General features: G+C 58.2%; 1 protein-coding gene across 3 annotated transcripts; it reads right to left on the reverse strand.

Moving 5' to 3' along the window:
- TACC1 (transforming acidic coiled-coil containing protein 1) lies at positions 1-25,531 on the reverse strand. Of its 3 annotated transcripts, none has more exons than XM_049831266.1 (14): positions 25,258-25,531; positions 24,474-24,589; positions 15,010-16,102; positions 13,376-13,411; positions 10,421-10,481; positions 9,646-9,844; positions 7,932-7,987; positions 5,363-5,497; positions 5,059-5,135; positions 4,618-4,661; positions 4,356-4,516; positions 3,696-3,802; positions 2,976-3,096; positions 1-2,344 (listed from the first exon to the last, which is right to left on the reverse strand). In XM_049831266.1, exons 1-14 carry the CDS (start codon positions 25,449-25,451, stop codon positions 2,276-2,278), a joined length of 2,469 nt encoding a protein of 822 aa, XP_049687223.1. In that variant the 5' UTR covers positions 25,452-25,531; the 3' UTR covers positions 1-2,275. The 3 variants fall into 3 exon arrangements, with proteins under 3 accessions (XP_049687223.1, XP_049687225.1, XP_049687224.1); XM_049831268.1 differs by lacking the exon at positions 25,258-25,531 and adding an exon at positions 24,804-25,006; XM_049831267.1 differs by lacking the exon at positions 13,376-13,411 and having other exon boundaries at positions 25,258-25,530.
- Positions 25,532-27,010: the final 1,479 nt, after the last annotated feature.

Consider the following 27,010-nt stretch of genomic DNA (forward strand, 5'->3'; position numbering starts at 1 on the left):
GGGACAAAGGGGGCGAGGGGGGGGGGGAGGAAAAAAAAAACAGGAAAAAAATGTTTTTCCTTTCTGTCAGGTGTGCAAAGGAGTGAATATTCAGCACACAGCTGCAGGTGCACAGCTCCAAGTAGTTATCAGCCATCAGCTTCCCTACTGCACAGCTACCAGCCCGTTCACTGGGATAACTGGGAGCGCGGTGAACAGGCCTGGACTCTGTGTGCTAGAGCAGGCTGCCGGCATCTTTGTCTGCTTAAGTGTATAATAAATTCTCTCTATACATAATATAACTAACAAAATATATATCAGGTGTATGGCTCTGATTTAAACAGATGTTTGCACTGCATGCTCAACACAGGGAATTAGAAAATAGAAGGAAAACAGCTCAAATCTTTTACAAAAAGGTAGCAGCAAAAAGGTTTGCGAAAGTCTTAGATAGGCTGGGTAGGAAACAGTCCAAACAGCAAATATTTCCCTTATTTGACGCTTTACGACTAACTGTTCAAGCTGATAGCAGAGAATCCTCCACCACTGCAGCTCTTGCCCGATCCCATCGATCTGCCTTGTGCAGGATGGGACGGTTCTGCACCGACCCCGAGGCGCAGCACCCACAGCCCACGGCACACCCCGGCCCACGGCACCGGTTACTGCTCGTGGATGCCGAGCGCTTTGCCCAGGGCACCGCAGCCAGAAAAACGCGGCACTGCGCAGCGTGCAAAACGGCAAAACTCACCGGGCAAGGCTGGTTCCTGCAACGGTGTTACCAGGAGGGCACACGCGGGATCTACGCACGGATTTAAACACATCGTATCACGCCAGAGCCCCCCCAAAGCACAGTGCAAAGGCAACCTCAGCAATTCTGCTGGAGCTTGGCACGTCCCGTAAACACCTCTGAAATAGAGCAGGCAGCCAGCCTGCATGGAAAGTCAGATTTTGGGCTGCATCCAGAGAGATTTCAAAGTGTATTTTACTGCTGTCTGGATCTGCCTTTGCCTGTGAAGGCTGGCTTTTGTTTGGTTCTCTTAATATCCAGTGCCGTAAGGGCATTTTTGACAGCAGCGCAAGACCCAGGGCAGTACTGCGCTCCTCCTTGCCTTCCTGCACTGACTGGGGAAAAGAGCCTTAAGTCAGCAGAATTGTGAAGCAGTTCAGGGTTTGCTTCCTTTCTCCTGCAACGTCCAAAGTGGTGAACTAATCTCACTAGGGCATGGGGAGCCAACAGCAAGGGGCTTGGCTTTGCACGTTTTAAAGCGGACTAGAAACCCACGTTAACAAGCCTTAGGAGGTGCTGGGGCTGCGGGCAGGACAGCCACGGGCAAGACGGACGGACAAGTCCCAGCTCTCCAGAACCGACATGTCCCCCGTTTCTCAAACACCTCTGGGTGCAGAAGCCTCCTGCCCTCCCCTTGGCCGGGCTCTCCTTTGAGACGACTTAAGTTACTACCGCTTAAGTGGCCGTATCCGTGCTCCTGGGGGAACGAGATGTGTAGCAGGACCGTGCCCGACTGGAAGAAGTGAGCAGAGAGCCCGAGCGCTCAAAAATGCTAATAAAGTGCACGAATGTAAAGACATCGGCTTCCTTCCTCCGAGGCTGGCACAGCCAGGGATGAGGATGCGCTGTGCCGTGTTTCCCCCGTGTACCAGAGACTGGGACCAGCCCCTTGAATATCGCCGCCTCCTCCAAAACTGATCGATCTACAGGGGATCTACGCTGGTGGCCCCAAACCACCTGTGGGGGGTGCCTGGGGCACCTTCACCGCCTCCCCAGCCGTGCACCCACATGCCAGGTCCCCTTCCCCAGCGCAAGGGCTGGTGGCTCCAACCCTGGCATCACCCGCGTCCCGGGACAGGACCTACCGTGCGGCTGGACCTGTGCAATTAAGTACGTGAGGACAGTAAGTGACAGAGCATGTAGGGGCACAACTAGACCCAGCCCGACCGAGGGGGACAGAGCCCCGGGGCGTCACCTCCCAACTGGGAGGTGGCATCCGTGCAGACGGACGGCACGGCAGCCGCTTGCTGCGGACCCCAGGAGGGACACGCGCGCCCAGCCTGACCGCAGGGAACCCAGCCCCAGAGCCCTTGGGAAACAGAGACAGGGACAGTGTGGGGACCGGCTCTACGTGGGGGGCCGTGGGGTCCGGCAGCCAAGCAGAGCAGGCAGCTGGACGCGTGTGCTTCTCTGCTGGGGGGGGGGGGGGGGGTTCCTGGGTGGTAAGGCAAGGTGCTTGACGTTACGAGAAAAGCGGCCAAGTGCAGAGTGCTGGACGAGGGGCGGTGAGACTCAGTCTGTCTTTCCCAGCTTCGCTATCAGCTCATCGCAGATCTTGGTCAGCTCCTCAATCTCCTGGTTCTGGAAGAAAAGCAGACCTTGAGGACCCCCCCAGCGGCACAGATGCAGGAACACCCAGACCCATCTGCCACCGAGCCAGCGCAGGAAGGGACAGCCGGCTCCCGCGCCTGCCCCAGCGAAAGCTCCTCTCTGCATTATTATCCAGGTGCTGTGAGGACTCCTGGGCTCACCCCTCCTCGTCCCCGACAGCCCCCGGTGCTGCACAGAGACCTGCAGCTACCAAGCTGCAGCCCACCACGCTCTGCTCAGCCCACGTGTCTGCTAGCGGGCACACGTGAGCGAGCTCTGCCCACGCTCCAAGACAGCCAAACGCATGGCAGCCCTGAACCGGCAGCCACATCGCTGCACGCAGCCATTCCTACACCTGGGCAGAGCTTGCATCTCCTTCCTTGCTAGAAGACGCAGTTGCATATTTAAACAACAACAACAACAACAAAAACCCCAAAAGACAAACCACAAACAAAACAAGCAAACAAAAAAAATACCCGAAAAACCAAACCCACAAAACGCTTTCTGGGCCAAAAATCTGAAGGACACCTCCAGCACCAACAGGATGCTCAGGGCAGCAAACTGGAAATTCAGAGCAAAAGCCAGCCGAGCTTGTAGAAAGGAGGCAGGGCGGGCGCATTACCTTCTGCTGGAGGGCTCTCTCCAGGGACTCCACTTTCATCTGCTCCTTGCGCAGCCCGGCGTGCAGCGCCGCGCTCTCCGCTTTGGCCTTCGTGCGCACCTGCGCGATCTCCTCGTTGGCTCTGCGGTGGGGTTTGGAGAGAAGGGGACGGCGGTCACGCCTGGGCGCAGCCAGGAGCACCGCAGCGCGACGTTAGACCACGCGGCATCGGCAGAGCCCGGCTCCTGCTTGCCTGGATGCCTCAGAGGTGGTTTTCCCTTATGGAAAACCTGCATGAAATTGGATTGATTCAGCTCCTCCAAATTCCTGTATGGAAACTCTGCTTTCTCAGAGCAAAGCGAAGACAGTTCCTCACCCGCTTCGCTCGGGGATACTGCGTGTCGATGAGCTACTGCTCATCAGCCGAGCCTGGGTAGCTGCAGGACCCCTTCGCGCACCACTAACAGGAGCCCTCTGAAAGGTGGGAACTTGTTAAGGGACTGTAAATAGACTGTGAACCTCAGGTTCTCCATTAAAAAAAAACAACTAAGCAGAGATCAGAGAATCTGTTCAGGGATTTGTGCTGGCTTACTTACAACCATTTAAAGTCATTTGAGCTTGAGGTTGTAAGAGGCAGCTTTTCACATCAATAAGCTCTTGCCTTCAAACCTCAGGAAAGCCAAATGGAGACACTGCCCTACAAGGTCTTTAAGCACCCAGCAATCTCATGCATGACCTTACTTGTCTAATTTTTCTTCTGCGTGGACTTTCAGGGCCTGATACCGCTGCTCTTCTTGCTTGACCCGGGTTAAATAATCTTGAGCACACTTCTTCAGAGCTTCTTCATTCTGGAAAAAAAAAAGTACATCCATCTGCATGGAGACTGAGCACTGAGATGTTGCTCTGATGGGACGATATATCCTGTTCTGAGTCTAAAAGAAAAAGGCTTTAAATAGACCCAGCTTCTCCCTTATGCTGGAGCCCCTTATCCAGCTCAACAGCATGGAAAAACGGTGTGTAGGAGGCGGCAGGGGTTTTCGGGGCGCTTTGCCCTGGCGCCTGCTTTTCCCTTGGCTGCAGCTCTGCCCAGGGCACGATGCTCCGCTGCCGGCAGGTCAGGAGGAGAGCGGCGGGGAGAAGAGTGGAGAAGAGCCGGAGAACTGGTCTCCCCGCACTGGCTTCCCCTGGCATTTGAAAGATTCTTTGCTCATTTAGCAGAAAGCGGGCAGAGGAAAGGGAGCGAGCGGTCCTCTGAGCAAGGGCCAGGGCATTTGAAGCAGCACTGCATGGGATGGGAGAGCCACGGTGCTGCAGCATGGGACAAAGTGGGGCAAATACTGCACAGGAACTGTGTCCAGGGACCAGGGCTGCAAGGAGAAAGAGAGAACCAAGGTAAAGGACCTTCTTAAAGCCTTCTAGGACACCCTTCAGGTTTTCGTATCTCCTGAAGAGATCCGAGAGGGACCTCTCCACTGAGTTTAGGTCTGCCAGAGCCTGGTCCTTTTCCATCGTGAGCTGCTGCAGGTTCTTCTGAGATGTCATGTTTGTCCTCTGCTCATCCTCTGTGATGGAGAATAAACAGTGAGGACATGGTGACTGAGCGGGGACGGCTGTGGCAGCCAGCTCCCTGCCCCGCACGCCCAGCCAGGCGACAGCACCTTACCTATCATCTGGGCAATGGTCTTCTCATACTCGGCCACGATTTTCCTAGAAGAAAGGGAGAAAAAAAGCAGGTAAGAGTTGTTCTACCAGCAAGCTGCCCCGGGGCCGTGCTGCCCCTTCCCCACACCAGAAAGGCAGCCCAAGCAGCAGCCCCAGCCGTTGGTGCTGCAATGCCCATCATCGCTGCTCAACGCTAACACCTCCCTCCAGCCGCTCCGGCCCGCGTGGCTAATGGGATTTTATTCCCGCAACAAAGAAACCGGCAGGCTCAACGCAGCCCAAGCACAAAGAGTACATGTCTCCTAACGTGTCCCATCCCGATGCCGCCGAGCCGTATCATCCCATTACGGCCCCGCTTAACCCACCTCCCAACAGGGAAAACACAGCACAGCGCTGCACCGCGCAGGGGAGCAGGCAGGCGAACACGCGAGAAGGCTTTTACCTCATCTCTAAGACTTCCTGGCGACTCTCTTCGTATTTCTTCTTCCACTCGTTTGCTTCGATCTCCTTTGTGATGATCTAGGTTGCAGCAGACACAGGACCCTTGGAACGCGCTCTGCGTGGTTTCCCTTGCTGCCCCGTGCCTGCGATGTGCAGGGGACCAGACCCCCCCCAACCCAAGGCAAAGCAGAGCTGCCCCTGCTCCCCACCACAGCAGCAGCGGGGACGGGGTCTGGCAAGGGGCAGCCCTGGGATGGCTGCTGTATTGGGGTGCACCCGGGAAAAACGGGGTCCCCGGCTGTTACCTCCTCTCTGATGAGGGTGAGCACGGCCGTCTTCTCGGATTCACTGAGGCAGATGCCGTCCAGGGGACTCTCGCTCCTGCTCACGCTGGTGACAGTGGCGGGGGGTTTGTCCATGGAGCACAGCCCGGGATTGCCCTGGGGGGGAATTATCCAGCTGGGATGCTGCGTGGGTTTTCTTTTCACCCTGCCTCCCCCGTTTGGGGTGTTCTCCCCCATTTTATCAGCCTCTGTTCAGGCACCGAACCTCCCTACCTGCACACTGACAGCTCAGAGCCTGGTGGCAGACACCCGGCAGAGCCCATATGGGGATTTTAGTGCACTTTTTGCCCAGTCCCATGCTGGGAGCTGGGGCTGCGCCACAGGACACCCACGGGCTGCCCTGGGGAAGCAGCATCCCAAAGAGGAGACCCAGCAAGGGCCCATTTTGGAAGGATGAGACCCAGCTCTGAGCAGAGATGTGTTCACATCTGACATCCCTTCACTTTCCCTGTGGCTGGTTTAAAAATATCTCCAGCCTGGGGGATCTTTGCTGACTGTGACCCACACGTGGGGGATCTGCAAGGGTCTGGGTCGCCTGTCTCCATCACCTCCCGGTCAGGTGGAGATGTCGCTGCAGCTGACGCATCCAAATTACTGCCGGCAGCTGCAGGGACATTTGCTGGGCATTGCTGATCACCCCAAATGCACAAGGGAGCTGGTGGAGGGAGCAAGCTTCACTCGCTGGCAAAGCAGGGGTCTGGCTGACCCAGCTCCAAGGCTGCTCCTGCTCCCCTCCTCGAGGGACAGCCCTGCTCATCCCACAGTTCCCCAGCTGTTCAGGAGAGCTCCAAAATTGGAGATGCTCACAAAGGGCTCCCGGCACCCTCCTGTTTCCATTATGGGTGTTCCCATGAGGGTCTGAGGTGGTTTTACCCCCATCGCTCCCTGCTTTCTCTCCCCAGAGCCCAGCTCCTTTGCACCAGTCTTGCAGCTGCAGGGAACAAAGTGGGGGGGGAGAGCTCAGCCCCGTGACCCAAGCCCCCCCAGTGCTGCCTGGATGCCGGCCCCATCCCTTCCCTCGAGGGGGTCCTGTAGCCTGAAAAGCCTCCAGAACAGCATTCCTTCAAACTGAGGCTTACACCACCGCCTGTTCCTCCTTTTATCATCCCAGCTGAAGTGACAGCCCTGTGCAGCCATCTCCTTGGGAACCGGCTGCCAGGCCATAAATAGAGAAGTGCTTTGGAGGAGGCAGTCTGCTTTTGCTGTGTTTTGGAAACGAGAGCACTAAAGCACTTCTTTCTTTCCCCTCCTCCCCAGCGCTTTGACTGCTGCTCAGGTTCAAGCACGACCAAGCCCTTCACGGCTCTCACAGCTCTGCTGCCCGCAGCACCGGGCAAGTGATGGCCGGTGACAGAAGCCACCCCCAAAGCCACCCCCGGGCGCAGGTTTGGGTCCGGGCAGCCGGTTCAGCCCCCTGTGGTTTTGGCAGCAGCCTCCCACATCACCTCCCAAAAGCAGGCGGGCACCTGAACACCTGCAAGAACCTCTGCCCGCTGCCTGTCCCACAGCAAATCCTCCCACACTGTGGTTTTGGAGTGACCCTGGCTCATCTGCAGGAGCAGAGTCTGCCCACGTTCTCCCCAGCACCAAACAAAAGGTTCGCTTCGCCTAATGTCCTTGTGGGGCTTAGCATAGTTAAATCTGTCTCAGAGAAGCTCATTTTGCTGATGTTGCTAATCTCATTGTCATCTGCTTGCCACCTTGAGCAGCTTTGGCCAGGGGTGGCTAAGCTGGCACAGGGTCCCCCCCTGCAGCAGAGGAGTCTTGGGGACACTCCAACGGCTCCTCGGGGCACATCGGGGGTGTCCCCACGCAGATGTGCCACTGCCAGGGTGCCAGGGTCACTTGTGGGTGCAGAGCCAGGGCTCTTTTTATTAATCCCCCCCGCTCTCTGCTGTCAGCTGCCTTCCTGAAAGCAGCGTCTGAGGATCCCTTGTAAAAGGCACAGGCACCAACCGGCCGTCAGAGCCAGCCCTGGACTCCTCCACGTGAGACACAGCCCCTGTCCTGCGGCTCGTCCCTTCCCCGTGACCTCCTCTGCCCTTTCGCCGTCATTCAGCCCCTTCCAAAGGCAGGGTCTGCTCTCGTTGCCCTTCCACGGCCGCAGCCCTGGCTCCTCACCAGCCCTGCTCCATCCCCACCATCTCTCCTTCCCATGCCACAAGCGGCGGCACCCACCCGGGAGAAAGCCGTCCTCTGCCAGGCTCCTCTTGGCCTGCCGGCAAATCACGGCTATTTTTATCGAGCCCCTGCGTGGGGCTTTTCAAGAACTTTAGCTCCCAAAGAAGCTCATTTCGGGGAGGTGTCGGTAGCGCTTCTGGGATTAGCAGCAACGTTTGCCGCGGCTTCCCTCCAGCCCTCTGCGCGGTGGGGCAGGCAGCAGCTGTGGGGCAGGGGGATCAGCCGTCCCGCAGCCCCACTGCCCCGCCGAGCCGCACACCAGCACCGGCACAGCCGCTCCAGCACCGCACCGGCACAGCCGCCCTGAGCCTCCCTGCAGGTGAGGGAGGAGGAAGCAAGAGACACTCACGGGGAAGATGCCAGGCCCATCCTTTTCCATCTGCTTGGAGATCTCCTTTTCAAAGCCTAAAGACAAGGAAATACAACCTTTTAGCTACCTGGAAGCAAGAGCCTGGCGGCAAATGTGGATTTGCCGGGATGCAGAGGGGTACCCCCGAGTCTCTGCATCCCCTGAGATTCCCCTCCCAAAGGGGTTCTTTGTCCCCGGCTCCTGCCCTTGCAGGGAGGACGCATCCTGCACCCCTGCCAGCTTCTCCTCCTGCACTCCCTGGAGTGGAAACCAACACTTCCCTCTGGTGGCAGTTCAGCCCCGTGTCCCCGCAGCTGCCACCCACACCAGCCGTTCCCTGGGACCGTGGAGGGCCGAGGAGGAGGAATGAAGACACACGGGACATTCTGCACTTTGGTGGCCGGTGCGGGCAGGATGCATCCCTGGGGTGAAGCCCAGCTGCTCGGACCACTCCGAATAGCATAAACCTCAGCCCACGTCAACTGGGCTTGACACCCTCCAAAGGAGCTGCCACATGGCCCCTGCTATTAACAGCAGCGGAGAGAAGATAAAAGCCATCTCCTCTCGTCTGCAAGGCGCGGGACACCCTGCTGTCTCACATAGCGTGGGAGATAATTTATGAACCTCACTCAGACAACTGCAGACATGACTGGCTATTCATGTGTTAACTGCGCAGAGAAAAGCGTATTGCGAGAGCTCAGCTAGGAAAGGAAGGAGGCAAGGTAATGCTGGTGACTGCAGATTTCCTACTATTTCCCCCCATTTATCCCTGTGCCCTGGTCAGTGGCTGCATGCCACAGCTCACCGCACCATCCCTGCAGCCGGCATCAAGCCTGTGCACCCCTGCCTGGCCCTCTGAGACGAGCAGCAATAAATAAAACCTCCCAGCCTCTCTGTTGACTGTCAGATTTTTCCTCCCTTGAGAGACAAAGGACTGTTTTCCTCTCCCGAGAGCCTGCAGCTCTGCACAGCGTTCAGGGGAAATGATTAATGGGTACCCGCACGGGGGAGAGCTGCAAACCTTCCGTGTGGTGATCTCTCCTGCTTGCACCTATAACATTGCTATTGATTAAATGTCATGTTGCCTGGCTTTTAATTATTTTTTAATGGATTGGTCAGAGAGGCTAATTACATATGAGACTGACAGCAAAATGCCACCAGGAGCATTAGCGGAGGTCTTCTGCAGCGACACGGACACCTCCATCAACCACAGCCCTTGTGCGGGGACACCGAGTCCCGGCAGCTCTGCTCCTGGCACAGGGTTTAAGCAAGGCAACCCGGGAGGCAGGCCACGCATTGGGAGCATCCCGGCCGAGCGGCATGCGATTGCTCGGCTCAGCCCTCGTCTCGGCTCCCCAGTGAACACCAGTTTCAGGAGGGCACCGGGACTGGGGCAGCGTGTGCCGCGGGGAGGGAGCCTCGCCGACCTGAGTCACGTCCTGCCGCAGCGCCGTGGGGACCGTGGGGAGGGGGTCTGTGCCGAGAGAGTCTAAAGACAGCCTGTACTGTGATTTTTCCGTAATGGAAATAGTGCAGATGAGCAATTGGAGGTTTCACTATAACTTGCGGCAGCCTTTAGCCCTGTCGGTGTAAATAAACTGTGGCCAAGCTGCGTTGCCTCAACAGCACCAATTCATTGCCAGAAGCTGTAGAGATTGCCTGGGTGCACACACAACGCGTCCCCAGGGCCAGAGGCAGCGGGGATGCTCCTCACCTGCCTCCGTGCCGTGCTTCGCTGCCGGCACGGGAACGTTCGAGCACTCAAAGTACTCCAGGTCATCTTCTGGCTCGCCCTTCTTCTCCAGCCCGGCCGGTTTTTGTGCGGAGGTGGTGGAGGCCAACTTCTCCTCATCGGTGGCATGTCCATCCCGATTTGCAATATCTGGGATTTCTGAGATCAACGCTCCTTCATCCTGTAGGATCAAGGCATGCGGTTAAGCAGGACTGAGCTAATCCATGGGGATCAGGCAACCAGGTTGCTGGACAGTCCATGGGAAGCACGGGAGGCTTAGCAGCCACTGACAAGTTGCTCCCCGCCAGCTCCTCAGCAAGTTTTGGGAGAAGGAAACACATGGTAGCAGGGACAGACGTGACAAACACGCAAAATCTATTAACCCGACCACAGAGCTCGGTGCTTTGCTCTGGCCCGTGCTGGGGACAGGGCTAAGATACCGCACACACATGGTCCCTAAGGAAGCACGTGGAAAACAGAGAGTGTTTCCTGGCCAGGAAACCCCCAGGGACAAGTTCCCCCTCTGGGGTGAGCACCAAGCACAGCCCTCCTCCCTCCCTTCCCACCAGAAACTGCCCAGGGGGAAGATGTTCCCCCCACGGCTGGAAGCTGCTGCTTTCAGGGAACTGGCCCTTTTGGTCAGGCGTTGCTGCGGGCACACGCCAGCCCAAAGCTGAGCCAGCCCAGCCCTCCCCATGCTGCCACCCGAGCATCCCTGTGCCCAGCCAAGCGGCTCCCAGGGTCGGATCTCACATACCTGAGTGCAAACGTCCAGGACCAGGGACTGCGTCTCATATTGCTTCACCTTGCAGCCGCTCCTGCAGGGGAGAGAGAAGCAGCCGGCTGAGGTGTGGGCTCGCGTGGGTGGCGTGGGGAGGAGGTGGGGGCACGTGCGAGACAGCCCAAGCAAGGGGAGACAGCCCCAGCGCTAGCATTGCACCCCGCTGCGTGCCAGCAACCCCACTCACCAGTGAAATATCGAGGCAGAGCAAGTTCTGGAACGAACAGAAGGAACAAGCAAACAAAACACACGACTACAAAGCAATTGGGTTTGTCTTTGAGGCATTTATTCCTGTTGAAGGTAAGGATGGGAGAAAAGACCTCAAAGTGTTGACCGTGATAGAGGCAATGGCCAAGGAGCCGGCAAAGAAAGATTTCCCTTGCTGCACCCTCGTCCTATGCATCCAGTCCGACGGCATCCCGAGGTCTGAGTGCACGTTGATTTTCTGCAGGAACGAACCATTTCCAGGCCGTCTCACACCCTGTCCCTGCAGCTGGAGGTTTGTCTGGGATGTCCCCGCAGCATCCACGTGTCTCCCACGTCAGACCTGCACAGCCGGGGCAGAGACCTGCTGGTTACAGAGCTCTGCTTTGCTTGCGGGAGAGCACCAGGGCAATCCGCTGTGCCTCGAACGCTCCCTCTGCCACATGCAAATGCTGTCCCAAGGAGAAGGGCCTTGTGGATGGGAGAAGGTTTAGCTCAGGTTGATCTTTCAGGTGGTCCCGTTGGCTGGATACCCTCCAGTGAGGAAGCTCTCCCTGGAACTTTGTCCCGCGTTCCTCAAAGCGTGCCATCCCGGAGTCCATCTGCACAGGACTGCGGGCACAGCCACGTCCTGACACACCGGGCATCCGCATCTTGACTCGGCTCGAGGAGGCGGAGGGACAATCCCAGCAGGAATGGCCGTGCGTGGCACAGGGTCCGTGCCACCGAAGCCCGCGGGGGCTGAGGGAGTCAGCGATGAGATGACATGCCTCACGGCTCTCACCCCGGCACGCAAAGGAGAGCACGAGCTCTCCTCCCGCATCTCTCAACACCCTCTCACTCCACGTTTAACGATCTCCGACGGCTCGCTGCCACGTCCAAACCCCCCAGAAGACACATATTCGCTAAGCTGGAGACAGCTCGTGTGACAGCCCGCTGTGGATACCTGGGGAGGGATCTCTGCCTCCAGACTCAGCGCTCCCCGCAGCAAGAACATGGGCAGAGGCTCAAGCAGGATTGCAGCGAGCTGTTCCTGGGTTTAAAGAATCACCCCCACCCACTTCACTCTCCAGCCTCCCCGTCCCATCACACACGTGCGCCAGCAGAGCACACCGAGCAGCGTGGCACGGCACACGGAAATTTCATTTGCACGCTAACATGCACACCTGGGTCAGACTGAAAAATCGCTCTTGACTGTTTTTCTCCACCGTGCCCTAATGCGAACAGCTAAACCGCAGCTCGCCATGTCCTTACCCACCTCTGCTCTGCACATTCTCCCGGGGCCGGTGTTATCACACCATCTGGTAGCTGGTTTGATCCCCCTCTCCCAACCCCAAGATAACAGCTCTGTAATTCAAGGGGATGGGGAAAAAGGGAGAAGACAGCCAAGGCCAATGGCCCCAGCTCTGCCCCACAGCCCCCGAGGCCAGAACACGCACAGCCGCCCATGCAGGAGTTACCGGTGTTCACAGCTGGATAAACCCAAACGCAGGCAGCGCTGCCTGCGTTGCCCCGCTAAGGGCAAACCTGCCGGGCTGCAGGGCCCACATTACGAGACAGACATCCACTGTTGAACACCGTGCTGTAAAAAGGCAGATCAGTTCTCAGCCGAGACACAGATGTCAGTGCTTGAGCCCAGCTCTAACTCTGTTCGTGCATATGGCAGGCGGCACTAAGCGGACAAGAAGGGCATTGGGACGGACGGCACAAGATCAGGAACTAAGCCCGTGCTCCTTCCTCTGACTCTCCTTGCATGAGAGCAGAGCCCAGACAAGCCCAGAGGGTCTGGGGGGGCTGACAATCTGTAAGAGACACGGAGCATTGCCAGGAGACTAAATGGGGGTAACCCCGGTCCCTGGTAACCCCGGTCCCTCCTGCTCGCCCTCCCCGTGGGATGGAAGCGCAGGGCAGCAGCAAGCCCTGGGGGGGCACAGCACAGGGCACTCGATATTTCACTGGTGTCCCACCGCAGGGTTGCTCTTGCCAGGGGTACAGCACAGCCCCACTGCAGCAGTGCGGGTCGCAGGGCAGCGAACGAAGGCTGCTTTACTCGAGCCGTGCTTTCTCACCCGTCCAGGATCTCACAGACCAGCTCTACCATCCCGGATTTGGGCACAGGAGGGATGCTTCGGGGGAGAGCTACCAAAGATCTAAAGAAAGCCCTGTTAGGAGCCGTCTGGGAGGGCAAAGCTCCCCTGGGACTATCTGACACATCCCGGCGCCGGAGGAGACAGCCCCCTGACTCCTTCGCCTCCCAGCTAATGCCTTCCACCCTACCCCTCCACAGCAGCTGCCTGCCCGGTGGTTTTGCGTGGCAGGGGGTAAAAGACAACCCTCACCTTTGGGACTAAAATCTACCCATTTCCAGGGACCTGGATTGCACAGAAACCTGCTCCCCCTCCGTTAGCCGGTGCACCGGTTTCGAGTACTTGTACATCATCCAAAGGCGTTGCGAGTCGGCATGCTGCGAGAGCAAGCGCAGGCGCACGCCTCGGCTGCAGCTCTCCTCGCCTCTCCTCCCTCGCCCCCAGGCACTCGCCAGGCTAAGCTGCCCCAGGGATCCAGCCTGAGAGGTGCGGGACACAAATCAGACAGCGGAGAGCACGAGTCAAAGGGCAAGAAGGAGCCTGCATGCCATGGAGACGAGTGGGGCCAGCACGCACCCAGAGAGAGAGGACAAAAACCAGCAAAGGAAAAGAAGAAAGAAATACAGAAGAGAGTACTTACAACAGAAAACAGAGAAATTTCACTTGTTCAGTGGTCCTGATGCACCAAAGCATGGACAGGGAGAGAGACAGACAGATGGAGAGAAGAAGAGCATGTGAAAAGACCTGGATATTAACTCTCATCTGGAGAAGCACAGTGAGTTGCCCAGCTCTGCCTTTTTGGAACGAACACACAGATAAAGGACGCTCTGATTCTGCATTTGCTATTTGCGGCGGCAGGGTGAGATTCAACCACAAATCCCGCTGCCGGGGAGGCGAGCGCCCTGAGCAGCCCCTGCTGCTCAGAGGGAGCCTGCAAATTCCCAGCCGCTTCCCCTCTCCACCAGCTCCTGCTCGCCCACGGTCATACACGGGAATGCCAACTCTTGAAAAATCCCTATCAAGTCTCTGCAAAGTATTTCTAAGAGAAAAACACCCAACATACTCTTATTTGTGCCTGCTAGGTTTTATCTGCTCTCTCTGTAAAAACCCACTCTCTAGTTTTCCCACCGGAGACTCCGTCAGCAGAATGATGGCTTGTTTTGGTTTTACTGCCAAATCAGCCACAAACTCTGTGCTCCTAAAATTTCCCTTTTTAAGCTTATTGCTCGCTGTTGCTTTCAACTGGTTCCAATTACACGTGTTAAGCGCAATCACAAATTATAGTGGAAGGACCCAAAATTGGCTGGGCAATTATTCCCTTGTGCAATATCCCCTCTGCTTCCCTTGCCCGCTCAGAGAGCCTGCGGAGGGAGGGCAGATAGAGCCGAGCCCAGCTCAGCAGCTGCTGTCTTAAATGTCAGGCTGAGACTTCAGCACTGCCCAGACACAGGTTGGAGGACGCTTGTGATAAAACAGGTGAAATACCAAGAAAATAGCAAGGTTTAGCGATTAAACCTGTACCCAGAGGAGGAGGGTAATGCTGTCTGCATTCCCAGGAGATACCGTGAAATGTCATCATCTATAAGGGGGTTTTAAATAGCATGGTTGAGGAACTAAAAATGCACTTAAATAGTTCAGCAAGGGACAACGAGCTCCCTACTGCCTGTGCAGATGTGGTAAAAGCAACAAACAATCTGCCTGTTCAACCTCTATTCTCTTCCCCTGTTATAACAAGAGAAATTCAGTGGCAGCTCACAAAATGTCCCAGCAGCATCTGATCAACCAGACCTGCATCCACAAGCTCCAGGAGACCTACAAACCCTCCTGTGTGCTTGGCAAACCCTCTACAGGCTCAAGCCTCCATTACAGCTTTGCTCTGACTCCTCGACCCTACAGTGCCTGCACCCCAACCCCACGAGCCAGAGCCCCGAGGGGTTTTCCAAAGAGGTGATCCTGCCAAGCGGGTCCTGATCCAGCCCTCCCCTCTCTGTCTGGGACCCGGGACACTGGCACCGCTCCGGGACACCCATCCTTCTCCTCCCATCCACTCCTGAGCGACCAGGGCACCGGCAGAGAGTGGGGAGCTGCCTCTCTGCCAGGACAAGGGGCCAGACAAAACCGGGGCGGCAGCAGAACCCGAGGTACACGTCGGTATTTTGGGCTCGCTCCGAAGGCACGGGAGCAGGAGCACCATCACCACCACTGCCGCTCTGCCCGCTCACGGGGGAACGGAGGGGGCTGCCAGCCCCCCGCTCCGCACGCACCAGCACTCACGTTATCAGGCGCGACTTGGGCTTCTTCGGGGAGTCTCTGCCTTTCACGAGATCGTCCTGCACCTCCAGCGTCTGAGATTCGAGGATTTCGTTGAGGCTGTTATCGGCTGTGGGGCAGGAGTTGGTAGCGGTGCCGGCGAGGGTCTTGGTGGGCTTGAATGGATCCACAGAGTCAAAGTGATCGGGGTCAAACTGGTAAGAGCCCTTGGGGAGAGTCGGCGAGTTTTGCAGCGCTGAGCTGCCACTGAAGGGGTTGAGACCCGGGTTGTCCCAGAGCACGGGACCCAGCCGGGGGGAGCCCCGGGGAGGCAGCGGCTCCGTGGGACCCCTCTCCGCATCCTCAGCTGATTTCTTGGGGGATTCTCGGTGTCTCTTCGGTGTCAGCTTGCTGGCCGGAATCCTGCTGCCCTTCCTGGGCGCAGCTCTCCTGGCCTCCGGGCTCTCTCCCCCCTCCGTAAAATCGACCTCGGGTTTCGGGACCTGCCCTTTGGGCTCCGGGACCAGGTCCCTTCCCTGCTCACCAGGGCTGCTGCTGGGATGGGAGAGGCTGCGCGGGGCTGCCGGGGGAGAGCTCTGCAGCCGGCAGCCCTCTGCCACAAAGGGCTTTACACTCTCATCGTACTGCTCAGGGTTGAACTGGTAGGACGCTTGGGGCACTGGGGTCTCCTCTGTGGTTTCTTCTGTTTTCCTCCCCAGCAAAGGTGTTTTCCCTTTCTCAAGCTGGCCCCGGCTGGGCGAGCACTCCCGGGCCAGGGCATCAGCCTTCGGCTCCACCAGCCCCGTGCCGGCATCCGCCGCGTCCTCTCCGGACATGACCCGCTCCTGGGCAGCTCTGCCCGCATGGAGCACCGGCACTGGCGCTGCAGCAGGTACGGCAGCGCAGCCAGCGTCAGCCCTGCTTCCCAGCGCAGCTGGACACTGGGTTTCAGCCGGCGGCTGTGTCAGGGTTGAGTCTTCGGGGTCGGTTTCCCCTTTAGTACCCAAGCTGGCTTTAGGGGCTCCGATCTCCGGTTGAACCTCATCTTTGGGGTGCGTCCCAGGTGAGATGTCCCGGCAGGCTTCCCCTACCAGCAGGTTGGCATGGCCACTTGGCTCTGAAAAGATAAAAGGAACCGGTTAAACCCCCACCTGCCCAGCACCCCTTTCCAGAGCGGTTCCTCTCCCCTCCTCACAACTGCTCCAGGGTCAAGTTTTGCGGGGGATCCACTGACCCAAAGCTCAGCTTCCCTACCTGCCAGAATGACCGTGTAACCCTGGCTTCAAGCACTTTCTGTAAAATTTGAAGCCCATGAACACAGTGGAGAAAATTTACATAAATTGCACGCCAAGGGCGAGCCCTGCCAGTTTATTATTAGTGCAACTGGCTACAAACCAGCTGACTGATGTCAGTCTCATAGTAAAGAATGACAAAGCTAGACAAGGGTCCCGTGAGAAACTGAAGGAGGAGGATCAAACACAATTGTAAATCTGTGCAAGAGACTACAAGGTCTCTGGCAAAAGCTTTACTGCCTTTTATAGCACTACTTATTCAACATATTTTCTTTCTTTTCCTTTCTCAGGTGTGCACAAGTTGCATTGTTCTCTGTTTTGTTGCTTGGTTGTTTGGGGTTTTTTAATATGTCATGTAATGGAGTACATGAATATTCTTATTTAATGTGAGTGCAGAACTCTTTATTTAATACGATTCATTAATATATCCCACAAGGTAGAGCATCCCTAATTATGTGCTGTGTTGCCAACTGCAATCTTAGGTTTGCAGCTTGCAGTTATATAAATGAATTGTAGTTGTGAGCGCAGGGAGGCATTGTCTGCACACCGGCAGACCTACCAACATCTCCATGTATGCCTCTCCACTCCCCACCACTTGCTCCCACCCAGGGTGGCGGCAGCACCAGGGGGGCTTTGCAAATCCCAGCGAGGCTCCCAAGGGCCTGACACTGGCCAGGACTGACCGTGGGGCAGCTGCTCCCAGGGCAGAAACACTCGCATCCAAGTGGGAATGACAGCGACAGGGAGTCACTGCTCACCTGGGCGGAGAGTTAAGAATTACCGTGAGGAATTCAGGGAAGCTTGACATGAGAAAACACCGTGAAACATGAATTCCGTGAATGAGAACGAGATGCTGTGCTTAATGAATGAGCACGTAACAGGCTGCAGAGGGGATTTGGGGGTCAGCCGCCCGCAGGTGGTTGGTGCCAGGGCTGTGGAGCTGGATGTGGACCAGGCAGAGGGAAGCTGCCGGACGCAAACTGCTCCCCAGGACTCAACCGTTGCACCCTGAGGTGCAGGAGCGGGTTTGGCAGCACCGCTCCTCTCCCCCGACACCGCAGCCCTCGCTCTCCCGCAGACCCTCAGCGGTCCCGACAGGCACCCAACACGGGGCTGCCGTGCGGTACGGACAGTCCTTGCCCACACCAGAGCACCGTTCGGCCACTACCGGGGACATGCAGCCATCGGGAGGGTCCCCTGTAAACCTGGAGGGTCCCCTGTAAACCAGAAACTCCAGATACAGCAGCTGTACGCAGTCGGTGCTCACAAACCGTCGCTGCAATGCATCAGCGCGAGAAGCCAAAGCGCTGGGAGAGCAAAAACCCCTGTGTGCATTTATTGATGGGGTGGGAGGGAAGGAGGGCACAGCAGAGCAATGAGAGCCCCAAAGAGCGGCGAGCCCGCAGGAAAGGGCCTGCCGGCAGCGGGGTGCAGGTGCTTGTAGCTGCTCTGCTCAGCACCCCTGCCTGCCTGCACTTTCCATCCTGCCTGCCGAAACTCGGCCACACGCTGCCTGCACTTCTGCCTGCAGAAATCCTGCCTGTGCATTGATGCCAGGCTCACCGCGCTGCTGTCGGGGTTTCTTAATCACAAATCCTGATCCATGACTTAATCGCTATTACTCCAATCCCTTCCCCTAAATCTTTTTACTTTTTAATCTTTTCTTTGCTGTCAAGGGATGGGGAAGCTCCTTATTTACCGAGGCATCCTGAAAACTACACCCACCAAGCACCTAGAGCCAGGACCTCAGCACTGGCACGCAAAGGCACAAGAGGAAAACACCCAGTGTCACCTCCACTCAGCTCAGCTGCACCTCTTCTCCCGCATCTCAGCCAGGGACGATTGCACAGACTCCCAGGATAAGGCAGAACAGGATGCTGGGGTGCTCAGCACCCATCAGGGAGCACGCAGGACCCGCAGCTCTCGCTGGCAACTTTCTGGGGAGATGCAGCCCAGCCAGGTCCTCCAAGGGCAGAACGAAACCAGTCCTCGCCCGAGGACCAAACTGGTTTGAAAACCTGGGAACGGTGGCACGGGGGATGCAAAGCTTGTGCCGGGGAAACCTGCCTCTCCCCCTTCCACTGCTGCAACCCTGCCCTGGCACCGTGGAGGGGGGTCACATCAAGCGTGCCCTCGTTTCGCAGGGAGGTTTGGCTGAGCATTGCCAATGACAAGCTCCCGCCGCCCCAAGCGCGTCTCCCTGGAAAGGCTCTTCCTATCGCGGGGCATCTGCAACCAGCTCACGTTTGCTGGTGACCGAGCGAGTCACAGGCTGGCAGAAGAAGAAGAGTGAATCAGGCAAAAATCTGGTCCCCGGGCTAATCCAGGACACTGAGCCAACAACCCTGAGTCAGCTGATGGCTCGTGGTTTGCATAATTGATCTCTAGGATGCTAAAAGCCATGGAAATGAATCATGAGGGGCTGTGTGCTCCCTGAGACTGCAAAAAAACTCCCTCCAACTGCAAAAAAGTTCCCTCCAAATAGACGTCGCCTCGCTGCCCCAGAAAACGCATCAGTAAACACAAATCCAGTGGATATGTACTTGGAGTGCGGCCAGAAAACACTCTGAGGCAGCGCCTGCCAGGCCCTTCCATCATTAGGAACCAGGAAAACCTCCTTAACAGACCCCAAAGAAAACGTTATTACACTTGCTGTGTTGCTCAGATGTTTTAAACCTCACTGAGACAGCCCTGAATAGAAGAACAGACTTCAAAGTCAGGGCAAAAGGCACCTTTTAAATGCATTTTACGTTCCCACCGGAAGGTTTTGCAGCCGCCGTTCTCACAGACATAAGCCCATCCTGGTTTCTAACCCAAGCAGTGAGTAATTACTTCTTGAATAACAAGCAGTCAGCATGCAAACCACCTCTCCTTGCTGTGGATGTCTGCAGGGCGGGGAGAGAAGAAGGGATGGTGCATGTGACCATCACTCAGAGCAACCATTTCTTCATAAAAATTAGAAGAACCACCTGCCCAGGTCTTCCAATTTTGTGGTTCGCTTGTTTTCTGCACCCAAGACAGCTCAGCTGCTCCACAGCCCCTGCCTGCAGCGCAGCTGCCCACTCAGCCAGTCCAAGAGTGGAAGAACAGGAATATACTGGGAGACAGGAGGTGCAGGCGAGAGACAGCTCAGGAGCCCGCCTGCGATCTCGGCAATCTTCTGAAGTAGGACCGTCCCTCCCGCAAGCTCGGTGGGTTTTTTCTCCTTCTCCGGAGAGGCCCTGGGTACGAGACAGGTATTAATCACTTGTGCGAGTTAACAGCCACGCTCAGCGCTGTGTCTGAGCAACAGCCCGAGGGAACCGAGAGGAAGGAACGAGAGCTGAAGGGGCAGCAAGGAGCCTGCCCACCTCCACCGCAAGAATCCCACCTCTGCCCTCCCCAAACGCTCATGCAATGCCCCAGAGTTCCGATTTTCAGCTCTGCTTGGGCTCAGCTATTCAGGTCCCTGGAGGACCACAGCCTTGGGGGCCGAGGCCACCGTGGGACGGGCTCGCATCGGCACCGAGACCCATACAGAGGACAGAGGCAGGCAAGGCTACAAGGTCAATTCTCCAGAAAGCGCTGCCAGGATGAAAAGTGCGATGGTTTGTGGGGCAGAGTCCTCGCCACAGGGACCTGCCGGGACCACGGGTGCTCCCGGGGCATCATCCGGAGCTTCAGCTGCCTCTGGCAGGGTTGGAGAGCCAGCCCCTGCCCCTTCTGCCTGCTGATGAGAGCAGGACAAAACCCCCTCCTGTAAAGCAGTCCCAAAGGTGATGGCATCCCGGGCAAACCCACCCCACACGGGTTCTCCTGCCCAGCAAGGGCTGGGGGGGCACAGCCTGGCCCCAAGCCCCCTTGGCCCCAGCCAGGCGGCTGCAGTTCCTCCCCCTGTGCGTTTCCTCTGCCTCCAACGCAGCGTCCCATCAGCTGCCAAACGCGTTCCCGCGGGAACAATTCCACAGGATACAGAAACCAGTGACCCGAAGGGCCTCTGGGCGCTTGGGAAGAGCCGAGGTCTGCACTCCGGCCCCCGCAGCTGCCCTTGCTCTGCCGGGTACGAGCATCGCGATAACCTCGGTGCAGCGCTGCCTATTCCCAAGGGAGCCCTTCCCAACCCCGGCGAGCTGCACGCAGCTCTCCCTGTTCCTCCACAGCCTCTGCATGCATTTACATCCCGAAGCGAGCCCAGCTCCCCGCCACCCCCGTGCAGTCACGTTGGAGAGCCGCCGCGCCGGCTCAGCACGCACTCCCTCAGCTCACGTCTCCTGCCAGGGAAACCAGCCTGCAGAAACAGCCAGTGCCTCCCCAGCCCAGCCGCCTCGCCAGCCGCCTCGCTGCCCTAACCCTCCTTTTGGGCCGAAACTGTGCTGAACGCCCCACGGGACCCCAGGAGAAGGGGGTCTGGCAGCCAGGCTGCTGCTGACCCACCACACGCAGGTTTCCCCCTCGGACCAGCTCTTCTCACGGGCAGCCCAGCAGATGCCTTTCAGCATCACCGAAAAGGTGAGCCCGAGCTCTCCCGTTTTCCCTCCGGCGCTGTGCCCTGCAGGTGAGGACATTTTCGTCCCACCATGAAAACGGACACTGCCAACAGCAAGGCATGCTCAGTGACTCCAGGATCCATCCCAAACACAGATCCAATAAAAGGCACTCTGGATCCCTGAAAACAGGAGTTGTACCAGCTGTGCACGGAGTGCAAACCTGCTTCTGGTCCGGCCAGTGTACACCGAGGGGATATTACAAAGTGAAAACGAAGATTTTATACTCTCTAAAGGAAAACATACAGACAGGACAGCCTGGCACCACAGTAATAGGCACTTTGTGCGTGTGCATTATAATCGTTACGCTTGTCTTCCTTAGGCTGAAATTAAACACAAACATCGACTAACTAAACAGCTTTCCTACATGCCATCCCTCGCTCCCTTAAATGAATCAGAAAAACTTGGCAGCAGCAGCGCTGCGATGCAAAGGCTCCGCGCCCTTTTCATCCCACACACAGCAACCAAGTGAAGCAGCAATGATCCTCTGCACGGCCCTGAATGCCAAACGCAGGCAAGAACAACCCCTCCACTATCTGCAGCCTTTGATTCCGCTCATGCTTTGTGCACAGCATGAGTCACGCATTTCTCCCTTTCCCAGCTCACTCGAACACGCAGGCTGAGCACAGGATATCTGGCCGGTACATTCAGCTTAGGCTTACGTAGCTAACGACTTTTTTTTCCTCTTTTGGCTTTCCGCTTTTGTTTAACAGCCGTTGATCTATTTTTAAATCTATTCTGTTAAGAATTAGCATACCGGCAAACGATGCCGCCGCTAACGCACCGGAAAACACGTGCCCTGCATCAGGGTAACAGAAGTAAAAGCTGATGAGGCTGCTCCCATCACTGATGGTTCCACGTTTGTTGCTTCTGCTCGTTTCCCTGCACACACGATCTTCTTCTGGCAGATGACTAAAGATACTCCTTAGCCAGATTGGGTCAGAATTACAGCCTCCGCTAGGCCGAGACAGCAAGAGGAAAACTGAGTGATACTGAATGGGCATAAAGCCTAACTGCAACCCCCTTCCCACGGCGATGGGACCGGCTGAATTTTCGTCCCCGAGAACAGGGTTTAAAGCATCCAGGCCACCTCTCAGCTGCGCGCAGAGCAGCCAGCCCCCGGAGTCACAGCTTCTGCCTCACAAGTTTCCTGACCCTATTTATTCCCAAGTAAGGATGAGACTGCAGCTGTAAGACAGACGAGTGTCTGTTCCTCCCAGTCCCCCCGAGCCTGGGAGATGCCGTGCCCACCCGTGTGCCTGCCCGTGGGTCTGGGCTCGTGCAGGTCCCCCCGCTCCATGCTGGCCCAGGTGTACACAGGCACTGGCAGCAGCTATTCCCCAACGACTGCAGGGCAGCGGCTCTCGCCGTACACGCAACAGCTCGGCTGTTTCAGTACTGACAAGCAGCCATTACGCTGGATTGCCTCCCGATCGCGGCATTTATTACCGCTGCTGCTCCTGAGCTGCAGCCAGACGAAAGGGTACGTGCTGCTGCAGAACAGCATTGCAAAGACGAGGGCTTAACGTATAGATTACCTAAGGTACGGCGATTTAACATCCCAGGATGCCTTCTGCGCACCACAAACTCGCAGCCCTTCCCTCCACCATTTCAGAGACGCTGAAGAGATGCAGCCAGAGCCCCGGACAGGGAAGGGATGGAGCTGGGTGCTGTCACACAGCGGGTTTGGCCCTGCTGTCTCCAACATCCTGCTCTCCACCAGCCAGCACAGAAAAACAGCTTTTGCCGGAGATCATCTCCTCAGCCCCACAACACTGCGACCTTTGTGCGCAGGGTGCCGGGAGCGGCCGGCTCCCTCGCTGCTGTGCCAGGCTGGCCTCGAGGAATTGCTCATCCCAGGATGCAGGGGCACGGGAACACTTTGGGACGGTGACACCCTGGAGTCTGAGGCAACGTGCTTCCCTGAGCAGAAGCTTTGGCAGAAATGATCCTCATACCTGCTAGGAAAGCCTTTATCTCCCCTCTCCCCCTCCCCAGACATTATTCCCCGAAAGTAAAGATGTCTCTATTATCCCTTCTCAAAAGGGAAGGATTATTCCAAGAGCTGCGATTATCGGAGGCGTGAACCAAGCGCTCCCTCCATCAAGGCAAACAAATCTGTGTTTTCCACAGGGAGGGATGGGCACCCAGATCCATCCCAACAGCGAAACACCACCGCAGGAGATGGAGAGCCACAGCACCCTGTTACTGCCAAGGTCACGCAGTACTTGGGCTCCTGCACAGGGAAGACCCAGGGTCTGGTTCGAGCTACCACATTCCGAAACCAGCCGAGCCGTAAGCCACCACCAGCCTGCTGTTGCGAGCATTCAAGAAACACACAATACTGCAAGTTGCATACCGGGGGCCCTGCAGCAGCGAGAGGCAGTCGGGCAAGAAAGGGCAGAGGATGCTCAGGATGGCCTGTCCGGGACCTTGCACCCCGCCTTGCACTGCCCCATGCCCTGTAGAGGCTGCCCTCCCACAGACACCCCCGGGGGCTCCCAGACGTCCTGACATTGCCCAGTCACCCTGCTCTGCTGAGAGAGCAGATGAAAGGGGAGGTCTCCTCCCTGCCCTGCCCTGATAACCTCCAGCCGGTGCTGCAGAGGTGCTGGAGCTTCAAAGCCTCCTCCTGGCAGCACAAAACCAGACATAATCAGCCACAGGCACCAACCGCAATTCCCCCTGGAGAGAAGGGTATGACAACGGGGGGGGGGGGGAGCTGGTCCCCAAAAGGCCAAGGGTTAATGGGGAGCCACACTCAGAGGAGCAGCGGCCAGCGTGAGACACAAGGACAAACCAGCAACAACACGGGACCCCGCTGGCAAAGCAAACCCTTTGCGTTTTCAGCAGATCCCTCGCGATTTCTCCAGAAACGGGGTTTAGCAGCGTCGAGCTCTTACATCTTTAACAGCAGCTACACAGCAAAGACACCTGGCCGCTAACTCCAGAGAAGAGAGACCCGTGCAATGAAACCTCCATCACCGACCGGCCAGGGGCAGGACACAAACCCAGCACCACGTCAGCTCCTGCGCAAGAGCCAAGGGCGAGCGGCATGCGGGGCACGTGTGGGGCAGCTCCCGCTGGCCAGCAGCCCACTCTCCGCCTCAGGCAGCGACGGGAGGCTGCCCTGGGCACCGTGCTGTCTGTGGGGGAAGTGGCACAGGGCAGTCGAACTGACAAAATGATTCAACAACATCCTCGGTTCCTCTCGATCAATCCATCGCAGCTGTCCCGGCTGCAGCCTCTGCATCCCTGGGCGCAGCCTCAAGCCCGGCTCGGCAGCTCACAAAACCCGACGTGCGGAGCCTCTCGCTCTCTCCCCGGCTCAGGGACAGAGGAGGGTGCCACCCGTGGTCGCAAAACAGCACAATGGTAATTTTGCACTGCGTAGGCATGAGCCGAGGGGGGCAAACTGACCCTTCTGAGCCTGCAGCGCGGCCCCCTCCCTCCAAAGCGCTTCGGTAAAATCGACGTTTCACTCAAGTGAGAGAACAGCCCTTTGCAGAGCGCACAGCCCCGAGTACTGGCATTTGAACCATCCAGGCCATTAACCACAAAAAATGTGGCAGGCATTATTCAAAACAAGCGACTTCTCCTCCTTGACCCCACCCTGCCTTTCCGCATCCGGAGCGGGGAGCCGAAAAGCAGAAGGTGCACGCTGGCTCCTTACCTTGGGTCCCGGCCTCAGGCTCCGGCGATCCCGGCGGCGGCTCGCAGAACTCCTTTAGTGGCGAGCGGGTTGGCGTTTCTGCTTCAGGGGTCTCAAAATTACCTTCGGAGTCCGAGCTGCCGAGGAGGGGGGGAAAAGAGTGAGGAATTACCGCTTTCAAGGCTAGCTCTGAAATCCTCCACACTGCCTACACACCCAGCCGGACCGGCTCCCGGGCCGGCCGGCCATGGGCATCCTGCGGCGGCCGCTCTCTCCTGTCCAGCGGAACACGCTAGCAAAGGGAAAAGGGAGAGCAGGTGAAACAACATCACGAGCGTCCCCCCCGCGTACCCCCAAACCCTCCTCTCGGCCGAGCCTCCAGGATTGCTTCCTCCGGGTCTCTCCCGAGCTATCTGAGCATCCGACACGGACCTCCAAGGACACGACAGCTCCGGCGGCATCTTCCCCTGCCGGGAGCGAATTTGGGAAGCGAGCCTCGACGCTCCCAACCTTGTGCCCACCGGCAGCTTCCCGGGGAGCTCCAGCCACCGGGACCGCTCGCACCCCACCCCACCCCACCCACCCACCCCGGGCTCCCCAGGCGCGGTGCAGGATGCGGCCCCCCCCCCCCCCCCCAAAACCCTCCCAAACCCCCGGGGCAACCAAGCATGATGCCGGGCAGCGAGCGGGGCAGGTTGCAAGGGAGATGGCAGGCAGGACGCGCTCGCAGCCCCGCACGGCCGTCCACGCGTGGGTCCCGCGTTCCCCGTGGGACGCGCTGGCGAAACGGCAGCGGCTCACTTGCCTGAAACCCAGGACCGTGCCCTCGGCCGGCGAGGAGCCGCCGCCGCCGCCGCCGCCGCCGTCCTCCTCCTCCTCCTCCTCCTCCTCCGCCGCCCCGCCGTCCTCCCCCTCGGGGCCACCCCCGCCCCGCACCGCCGACCAGGTCCACCGGGCCCACTGCACCGGCGAGAGGATCTGCCAGGCGCTGAACGCCATCGGCCCGCCGCTCCCTTCTCGTTCTCCGTTCTCCGCTCCCCGCCGGGCTCACTGCGGCCGCGCCGCCCCCATCGCCGCTTCGCCGCCAAGGGCCTCCCCCCCCGGACTGTACTAACTCGCCGGCAGGGAGAACGCCCGCCCCCCCCCGGCACCGCCCGGCCGGGAGGGACCGGCCCGCCGGAGCCCCACCACCCTCCTCTTCCTCCTCCTCCTCCTCCTCCTCCTCCTCCTCCTCCTCCCCGGCCCCGCCGCCCTCCCGTTCCCTCCGCTGGACGCGCCCGCCGGTGCGGGGCGGGCTGCGGGGGGGGGGGGGGGGGGGGCGATGGATGACAGGCGGCCGCCGCTGCGCACCCTCCCCTCGCTTTTTTCCCTCCCCAGGCGAATTTTCCAACCCGCTTCTTTCTGCCGCTGCGCCCCCCCCCCCCCCCCCCCAGGGGCCAGCCCCGAAGCCGCTGTCACCCCCCCACCACCACCACCTGCGCAAGAGGCTGTGAAACCAGATCGCCCCCCCCGATTTATTATCGGGGCTGCACCTGTGCTCTACCACAGCCGGTGGATTCCTTCCACGCCGAACACCCCACGCTCACGGGGAGCTGCCCCCCCCCCCCAGGGTGAGCGGTGTGTGTGTGTGTGTCCCCCCCCCCGGCAGCCTGGCTCCCAGGGCAGGGGGGCTGCGCGCAGGGTCAGGGGCAGGGAAACACCTGCCCCTTCCATTTTCCAAGGAAATGCCGGCTTCAACAGCCCTGGCTGATGCTATATCCTTCCGTGGCAGCAAGTTCATTTATTTATTAAACTATTGTTGTTTAAAAATAACAGCCAGCAGTCCCCGCAGAAATAAACACTGCCATGCTGGCCTCCCTCGGGAATCTTCCCCCTAACGGGGGCTCCCACTCCCAAATTTATTACCTCCCACATGCTCGCTAGAGAGAGGAGCGTAACGTTACTGATGCCGCGCAGCGGCCGAAGCGCTGCGAGGAATGTCCGGGGCTTTGGCCACCGATCTGTTACAGGGAGCGGCGTTACCGGCTCTGGGCAGTTGCTGCCGCAGAGCTCGCAGCTCCCCGCAGCCCCGGGCTGGCTCACCCCGCTGCCGGCGGCAGATCCCAGGGATGACCTGGGAAAGGGCAGACAACCGTCCCGCTGCAAAACCTGCCCGGCCCGGTGGGAAGAAGTGCTATTGGCCCTCAGTAAGGACACGAAGCGTTCACGTGGCAGGCCGAGACCGCAGCCCGATGCTTTCCTGTGAATCATCAGCCGGCTCCGAGTGCGAGAAATGCCTTCGCATGGGCAGAGAGGCCTCTGGGTCAGACCAGACCCATCCATCTGGTCTGGCTACCTCTAACACCGGCCTCCAGCAGGTACTTCAAAGGGCTCATTGCTCACTGCGGAGCATCTCAAATAACCTCCCTACAGGGATCCTTTCTTCCAAGCATCCATCTGTTGGTGTCCTTATTAAATATACGCATCATTGCTGCACGCTTTTACTGTCTGACCTCGGACAAAGAAAATCTCTTACCCCCTTACACGACGCTTCCAAACTTCCCCAAAGGTACCTCTGG

The sequence above is a fragment of the Accipiter gentilis genome, chromosome 28 (genome assembly GCF_929443795.1).
Source record: "Accipiter gentilis chromosome 28, bAccGen1.1, whole genome shotgun sequence".
Lineage (NCBI taxonomy): Eukaryota > Metazoa > Chordata > Aves > Accipitriformes > Accipitridae > Astur > Astur gentilis.

Bases quoted from the DNA above. Each gene is read 5' to 3' on its own strand.
- TACC1 (XM_049831266.1), bottom strand. From the start codon at position 25,451: ATGGCGTTCAGCGCCTGGCAGATCCTCTCGCCGGTGCAGTGGGCCCGG. The intron at 10,482-13,375 runs GTAAGTACTCTC...TCTCCCCTGCAG, and splicing joins AAATTTCTCTGTTTTCTGTT to GAGCGGCTGCAAGGTGAAGC. The intron at 5,498-7,931 runs GTGAGTGTCTCT...ATTCCCCCCCAG, and splicing joins ATGGGCCTGGCATCTTCCCC to GGCAATCCCGGGCTGTGCTC.